The following is a 9,187-nucleotide window of genomic DNA, read 5'->3' as shown; positions in this document are numbered from 1 at the left end:
TTCTTGACAGGTGCCGTAGAGCGTAGCCATGAGAATAACAATGAAACAATCCATTGTATGCATAACATGAGGGATGACTGTCGTGTCCGACATAACTATCAGTGAAGCGTAATTACTTGCTAATACAATTTAAAGGCAAAGTCAATATATGCCTACATTAACATGAAACGTGATAGTAGGATCTGTTTTGCAAACAAAACAACGTCTAGACTCCATTGGCTCAGATGTAAATCAGTAAAATACCAGGAAAACACACCCACACACCCACAGACAGACACACCCACACACACACTCCACACACACACACACACACACACACACACACACACACACACACACACACACACACACACACACACACACACACACACACACACACACACACACACGGCAACCTACTGGCGCACAAGGAGAATTGTGCAACAATGGACCTCATTGTATTTGACAAGAGCTCATAAAATATGTGTTTATTATTAGACTGATGTTTCCAGATCTCAGAGCCCTCAGCTATAGCAGCACTAACACTCTGGAGTATGTAGACCATGAATCATGATGACCTCATACACAAGATGTCTCACTCCATCTTAAACTCATAAACTTCTCAGTTTGGATCAAAGTGTTTGCCTTTGTTTCCATTAGATTTCATCTTACCGTCGACTGTAGAGGTAAGAAAAAAGTTACATATGTCCATCAGTACGTAGCACAGTGAAAGTAAAGTGCCCTTATATAGACTCACTAAAGAACAAAACAGACAAAGACAAAGAACAAAGTATTTTTTAGTTACATAGACTGCCACCTCCAAATGAACAGTAATAAACACCCAATAATCCAGATTCCAAAGTATCTAATATAATTATTAATCAGTTTGTGTCAGGCAGCCAGACCAATGCAGAGCACTATGTTGGATAACAAACTACTCCTGAATATGCTTTCAAACGACACACGAGCCCGCAAAATATCCCAAAATGCAAATTTTCTAAATAATTTTCATGAATGGATCAGACATGTAACCTGCAACCTCAGGGTCTACTAAAAACAACCTCCCCCATACCACTAATTTACATACGGCTGCGGGTAATGCCGCTTATAAGGAGAAAAACCTTCAGCTGAGTTAATAAGGAGAAAAGTGTTGATAAGGAGAAAAGCACTTATAAGGAGAAAAGCCTTCATAAAGAGACAAGCAATCACAAGGAGACAAGCTAACAGGCTGAGGATGTGGCTCCCTGCTCTCTTTCTCCTCCTCGGAGCAGTGCTGAACTCCTACAACCTGCTGGCCACGCTGGGCCATCCGCGCCCGCTGCAGCCGTCCTCTCTGATTATCGGCCTCATCTCTTCCGCCAACGTCCTGCTAAACGCTACCACCTTGGCCATGCATGTGGTGGAGTCTGAGCACGTGTTGCAACGCGCCCGCCTCCCGTTGTACCTGCCGGTGCTGTTGGTGGTGTGGCTGGGCACGAGCGCGGTCAGCTTCTGGAGTGTGGCGCTGCTCAGCACGCTCTACTGCGTCACGGTGGTCCGCTCCTCCTCGCCGCTCCTCCTCACCGTCAGGAGGAACGTGGGAGTCGTGGTCCGTGCTGGGCTAACGCTGATGCTGGTCTCCTCCTACCTGGTGTTCCTCCCGTTCCTCAGCCTCCAGAGACGTCCTGTCCCGTGCTCGACCCACGCCTCAAACGACCCGATCGCGCTGAACACCACCAACGCCTCGCAGAGTCTCCCTCAGACGGCCCTTCAGAACCTCCAAGAAAACGTCACCTGCGTCTCCTCTGTTGTCGGGTTTCCTGTCCGGCTGAATATGTATGTCTATGTGGCCTCCTTCATCAGCTACATGCTCCTGCTCCCCATGTGTACCATGTTGCCTACATCTCTGCGCTTGGTCTTCTTCCTCTTCTCCCACGCCCTGTCCATGAAGGCTCATCACGGCGGCGTCGGCAGCCCCGACTCCTACCTGCTGGTGTGTGGGGTGACGGTAGCCCTGGTGTGGGTCTTCATCTGCACGCTGATCACCATCACCATCTTCTATATCCATAGCACCTACTACTCCAAGCTCAGCGCGGATTTCCTGTTCTACACCTTCTCCTTCTACTGCCTAGCGTCCGCCACCCTCCTCTCGGCCTCCAACCTCCCGCTGAGGCAGCGCCTGCAGGTGCTGTTCTGCAGACCGTGCGCTGTCCAGGGATGATTGCACCGTGACTTGAGTTTCTCCTCGTGTCACACATGAACAAGTAGAAAGATACGATGGGGATTGGGAATGGCTGGAAAACGCCCCATCCCTTTTTTGGTGAATCAGAAAGGTAGTCATCAGTTTCATCAAAGAGGGTGCCATTACTGTAGGTAGAATTATATTGTTTTATTCAACCTTAAAGGGGATGTGTGTAGAATTTGTGCCATCTAGCGGAACCGACTAGATACAAAATGAAAAAGAGTTATGTTTTAATTGGTTTGTAATACTATGAAAATATGAATGGTTGTGTTTTCCTTACCTTAGAATTAGCCCTATATATCTACCAAGGGGGTGGGTCCTCTTCCACAGAGACTGCCATGTTGCAACGCCATGTTTATAAAGTAGCCCAGAATGGCTTAAACAATCATAATTGAAATCTTACTTGTTTGCTATGACCTATCGTTTTACAGTAATAACTAAATAAATGTGTTTAATCTATCAAGGAACATCATCACTTGATAGTTTGCTACCCAATGCATATTTTTGTCATTTTTGGCTGTCTCTGCACGTCTTAATGTAGCCCATCATCCCCTTTCCAGTAAAAGCAAGGACAATGTCAGTTTTTGAAGTAGTGGGCAACCCCAACTATCAAAACTATTTTATTGTGCTGATGTTGGTAGCCAGAAATAAAGAATTGTCATTTACCAGTCTTTACCAGCAAAAAGTAATTTGGGTATTTTTAAAAAATTCAATAATATCATCTCTGAATCGCACAATACGATTTTATTTTCCTAAGATGTGCTCATATTTTTATATTTTTTTAACAGAGCATTAAAACATTTTAAAAACATGCAGAACGCTTTGTAATCTGTCCACGGCCATACGCTCAAAGAGCCGAGTGCACTGATCTGACTGCGTAGTAGAAACAGCACGCTGTAGCAAGTCTTTGCAGTAGGTTTAAGCCCTCCTAGTTTTGAAAATGTCTAAGCAGTCCCAAATGTCTGTGGGACTGCTTAGGTCCAGTCTGGGTTAATAGTGGTCAACCGTGATCATTAACCACAAGGTCAATGATCCGCCTATTGGCTATTTTCTTTTTACTCCTATGTTCATTTCTTCATGGAAAGAAAGTTATGTAACATGGAAAATGTCTGTAAATAGTCATGCTCTTTACTTCAAGTACAGGAATGATCATTAAATTACTACTACATTAAATGACTATGATAATTGAAAAAGTGTCCAAAATATTTACGCATAGTCAAATATATTACATCTTAGCATTTTCCTGCACACTATAGCTTGCTACTTTGTGTAGGTCTATTAGTTAACAAGTTAGTTGTTAAAATGTAATCTTCTGGACTCCTACAAGGTCACATTTGAAGCAATGACTACTGGCGGCTTGCGTGCTTTATGGCCGCTCTGAATTTATCTAGAGTCTAGAGTCTTAAAAGTATTGCTCAGTCTTTGGAAAAATTTACACCCACTCCTTTGAAAGACGAACCCTGTCCCATATGAGGAGTTTCTGAGAATGATTAAAATGTTGTACTAAGTGCCTATCGCTACAACCCAGTATCATATGATTTTGTGCTCATGCACACAAACTTTAATCTATTGAATCGTGTCCCAGAGCACGATTGTCCGACGTTTTCGTGCTACACAGAACGAAATGTAAACCAATGCATTCTGAATTGGAGCGTTTCTCAGACTTTTCATGCTACACAGAATGGAATTTAAACCCATGCATTTTGAATGGGAGAGAGAGAGAGAGAGAGAGAGAGAGAGAGAGAGAGAGAGAGAGAGAGAGAGAGAGAGAGAGAGAGAGAGAGAGAGAGAGAGAGAGAGGGAGAGAGAGGCTTCAGAAGGGGTGTGCGCAGATTATACAGTGCACCCTCTAGTTATGTATGTGTCAAAACAACAAATGCATCAAAGGGTAAATGTAGTGTATTTAGGGATACTCTGAATTCCCCGTTTTTTACAGCAGACCTCCTCAAAAACATTTTGTGCTCATGCTCACGAACATGAATCTATTGAATCGTGTCCAAAAGCATGATTGTCCGACTTTATTCGTACTGCGCAGAACAAAATGTAAACCCATGCATTTTGGATGGGAGCGTTTCTCCGATTTTTTTTTTATAGATATATATTTCATGTCTATATATTTATTATATACAGAGAGGCCCTCTTAAAGGAGAAATCCGGTGTAAAATGGATCTGGGATATGTTTAATATGATAATGAGTTGGGATGTTCGTTTGGGAACAAAAAAGCACATGTAGACTCAGGGCCCTATCTTGTTTCCAGTGCAATTGACTTTCTACACTGACGCATGTGTTGTTGCTAGTTTGCAACTGGCACAGAGCGTTCTTTGTCCCCCACTGCCACGCGTCGGTAAATTAGGGAATGATCTTGCGCCCCAAGGGGTGGTTTGGCGAAAGGAGGAGGCGTGTTCTGGCGCAAACGTTCCCTGGTGCTATTTTGCAGTTTCAGAAAACAATTCCGCCACAAACCAGGAAATACCTGGTTTAAAGTCAGTGGCGCGTTGTTCAGATGCTATTTTAAGGGCTCATGCACAATGTTGCTTGTGCACCTCGCGCATACACTTTGCGCGCGCATACACTTTGCACATACTTTTTTCTCTCATCTACCTAGTGCAATGTTCTTCATGGAAAGAGGGGTCGAATCCAAAGTGATAGCTTTAAAGAGACTTTATTTGTATAAAGTATTTTCGGTATGGTAAACTGATGCTCTGAAATAAAGAGAGATTGAAGATGTGTTCTAAGCACGTGCGAGAGTGTTCTCCTAGCTGATCCTAGCCACAAACCCACGTATGTCTAATCGCTGCCGGGAGAGTTCTGATCTGCCTCCACGAGCTGTAGGCTTCTTATGGACTCAGCGAGGACCGGAAGACTTGGAGAGGAACCGGTGTGACGTAATCCTCGGTTTTCCTCGCCTGGTCTGTGATGCTGCCCTCTGTGGCTAAAGTATCTATTGCAGCCTTCAGTAATGTCCTGCTTTCCCTTGTGGCTATGTGTAGTATTTACGGCTTATATGTTTGGTCCTACCCCCTATTGGTTAAGTGAGGGAAATACAGCTTGTGTTCCTAAAATACGTAACAGTCCCTCCTTGGTCATCTCAGATGACCATACAATAATATTTTAAATCATAAACACCATTTACCACACCGAAAAACATATCCAAAGTAGGATCAATCATCGACACCATCAACCGTTGTGGGAAGACCTCTTGAAGAGAGGGAAAAAACCACTACGCGCCCATAATACTGAGACGGCATTCACCTTGTGGGTCTCATTGGAAATACAGGTCATTATTTAACAATGCAACAATAAACATAAATCTTGTTATCATACAATCACATGGCCAAACAGCACACAAACAAAACTATCCATAGAAATCCTGAGCTAATACTTTTGGTTATGTGCAACAAGGTCATAAAATATTCAACAGGTGCAAAAGTAACGTAAAAATTGGTGGTCATAATACAATTTTAAAATTTCAAAATGATTGATAGGCTAGCATGGATTTGGGGGGTTCAGGTGATCTTCGTGTATTGGTGCGCCGGTTCATGTGGGTGGTTTGGGCATGGATTTGGGGAGTTCAAGTGATCTTCGTGTATTGGTGCGCCGGTTCATGTGGGTGGTTTTGGGCGATGTTATTATCGTAGTCATTGTTTTTTCTGTCGCCGTCGGGCCTGTAATTCATGAACCCAAGACCCGTCCCTCCTTGTCAAGGGCTCAACTCAGAGAGGTTACTCCTACATCATGGGAGCCTCCAAACAGGTTCTCCGTCGTCGTCGTGTCAGCAACAGGTGGCCTGTAAAACAACCGTCTCAAGGAAGATCAACAGTACCATTATCAATGCAGCGATTCAGAAATAACGGGTTGCACTCGCAACCAAACAATACTATATAATAACAAACACAACTCGTCTTGGTGGTTCAATAATTAATTATTCAAGTAAATCCAGGATATTGATTATCTTAGACACAGGTGCTACAAATGGTGGCATTTTATTCTATATATTGTAACTGGATAGGTTCGGGTTCTTCAGGTGGTATCTCATTCAAGTTCAACTGATTATATCTGATTCCTACGTAAGCATGAATGTCACCTGGCACTTCTGTAGCGCCCACTGCTGTGGTGATCAGTCGATTCAGTAGCCCTCGTGCGCAGGGAATACAACAGCAGCCGACAACAACTAACACGGCTACTGCTATTATTCCCGCGATGAGTACTGACTGGATCATACCTCTCCATCTACCAAACAGGTTCTCCATCCATCCAGCAATTGGGTCACCAATACCGGAGTTCTCGGCCAACTCCAACTTGAGGGATTGCAGTCCAGCCAATGCCCTGGCCACGGACCCATCTGGTGCTGTGTTATTGGGGATAAATGTACAACATGTTGTCCCTATCATCCCGCACACCCCTCCTCATTCTGCTAATAACATATCTAAAGCTAGCCTATTCTGATAGGTCATCCGGAAGGTGGCATCCAATTGTTCGGACAGTCCTTTGACTGCCTCTTCTGTAAAATTAACAAACCGTTGTTGATTATAGTATATGTAATTTATCCAGTCAACATTTTTATTAATTGTAGACCACCAAAATAGAACTGATTCAAATCCTGCCGCTATCTGATTCCGGGCTTTATGTTCGTTGGGGACCCCTCGGGGTACTCCTATTGCGTCTATGTATATGTTTTTATCAAAACTAACCAGGACTGGTGCATACTCTCGTTTCCGACGGGTCAAATCCGGGTTAGGGTTAGGGTTAGGGTAGACCACCGCTGCTGGATAATGTGAGATCCATCACATCGGGTCTTGCTATCGGGTAAAATGTAGATGGGCATTATTAACTGTATGATTGCGCATGTTCCTGAGAAATTAAAGGGGAGAATTCCCCTGAGGATCTGACCTCCACAGAACCACCATATATCACTACGGGCACGGGTCATATTGGACAACAATTTTATCTCTCTAGTAGTGTTACAAGAGTCAAGAGGAAATGATCCCACCTTTCTCCCTGTTCCCCTTCCTGTGATACAATGATAGTCCGGAGTTAAATTAACTTCAAATCTTGGGGGTATAGATCTAATCGGGGTCTGAGGATACATGTTATTTAGTTTGGATTTTATTGCAATTGAGCATCCTGGGATGTGGCCGTCCGAGAACAATTCTAATAGACAAACAAAACCTTGAGGTGAATTATGCGGGGTGATTCTAGCGGGGGCTGTGGTCAAGGAGGGGCGGCCGGCGGCACAGATAATGCAGTTGGTCTTGCCCTGGGCCCGGGCCGTGTAGTTCATCCATTTTAACCACATATTCTGATCAAGCTCACCCGTCTTTACCTCCCAATATTCTTCGTGCGTCCCTCCATTTGGGTGCACTACCGGGGGTGGTGAGAGATGTGGCGCTCCCAAGGAATCATACGTCCCTCTAGATGGAAATTTATTGGGCCCGCATGCAACTCCTGATAGATGGATAACTACTTTTAGGTCCTCCCCATAAGTATCCGCCCTTAAAATTAGAAAAACCAGGCCTTTGTCTGTCTTATGAGATCTGTTTTCGGGAATGAGTAAATCTGCCCTTAACTTTATGAATATTGACTCTCCCTTGACTGCTAGACCATTATTGCTCCAGACTTCCTTATAGCCATATAATCTTCTGGTAAGGGAGATTCCCTTTTGGATTTCCTTGTAGCTGGACCACAGGGGATAATAGCCCTCTTTGTACCCAGGGTGGGTAAGCCACGATGCCTGAGACCACTCCTCGCAGGAATAACCTCTTATGTAGCTACCGTCTCGTCTGGTACTTACGCACATGTACTTTTCTGCCTGGTAGACCCGGTCCATCCTGGTCCCACAGGGCAGCATATCACAAAAATTCAGCTCAAAGATACTTTCTATCCCTCGACGGTACCTTAACGAGACCTGACCTGTTGTTGTTGGTTTAGGTGGGTACCTGGCGATGTTGTCTCCCGCTCCTTCTTGGAACAGGACTACCAGAAGGAATCCTACCAGGTACTTTTCCAAGGGCACGCTGTAGCCCATCGTCTTGGGATGAGGAGTGTTTGTCCTTGGCTTGGAGTGCAGCTAGGTCGGTCAGGGTCTCAGTCCACGATCTGCCAGGAGTATCTGCTTTGCGGCACCGGCTCAGGTGGTGCCACTGGGCCCCGCGTCGGTCCTCTACAGAAACAGAAAAGGGTGTGGCCAAGAGTACCTTGTATGGCCCCTCCCACCGGTCTTCTAGGGTCTTTCAATGGTGTTTTTTCACCCAGATCCACTCGCCAGGTGTCACCGACGTTGGTGAAGGATCCTCTGGATCGGACGGCTTCTGGTCTGTGATCTGGGAATACAACTTTCAATCCTTGATTTAATATTCACACTACATCCCTCCTTGCGCATTGCTTCAGCCATGTGCATTAAAATTAACCAATCCTAACAACGGTGTAGTGCAACCAAGTTGAAGTTCCTTTCCTTAATCATCTGTACATAAACCAATCCATTATGAAGATATATGAAGACCAGTACATACAAAACCAAAGGTCGATAGTTGTGGGTCTATGCAGGCGTCTTGAGACCACGCTGTTGTTAAATGCAGTAAACCGCAAATGTTTCATGAGTCAGATGCGCCGTAACTTATCAGAGTAAAAATAAATATGAGACTATGAGACGCTGACGTTGTATCAAAGCGTTACAGCAGTAGCAGTGGCATTTGAAAGGTTAACCTACTACTTCTGAATCTAAATTGAGCCTATATTGTCCCTGGCGAGCAGATGTATTGCTAATCCATTTCTTATCTTATAAACCAAAAATGATGAAAAAAAAAAAAAAGGGAAATTACAATGTGAAAATTTGTATGTTCAACATCACTTCTTTGTAACCGTATCTGGTTCCAACAGTTACCTTCATTATACTACCCGATTGTCCTACACTAAATATGTATATTGGATGACCTAATCTTCATTTATTCTACGTATTGTTCGCATTTGATGTTGTCCACACTTGAGCG

The 9,187-nt window shown here is 44.2% G+C and overlaps 1 protein-coding gene across 1 annotated transcript; it reads left to right on the top strand.

The window, feature by feature from the left end:
• Nucleotides 1-884: 884 nt before the first annotated feature.
• LOC115544985 (uncharacterized) lies at nt 885-3,362 on the top strand. The gene has a single exon (XM_030357675.1). It carries the CDS (start codon nt 1,214-1,216, stop codon nt 2,177-2,179), a length of 966 nt encoding a protein of 321 aa, XP_030213535.1. The 5' UTR covers nt 885-1,213; the 3' UTR covers nt 2,180-3,362.
• Nucleotides 3,363-9,187: the final 5,825 nt, after the last annotated feature.

This window comes from Gadus morhua, chromosome 6, assembly GCF_902167405.1.
Source record: "Gadus morhua chromosome 6, gadMor3.0, whole genome shotgun sequence".
Taxonomy (NCBI): domain Eukaryota; kingdom Metazoa; phylum Chordata; class Actinopteri; order Gadiformes; family Gadidae; genus Gadus; species Gadus morhua.
The sequence above is the reverse complement of the archived record's forward strand: the minus strand, read 5'-3'. Positions and strand labels throughout refer to the sequence as shown.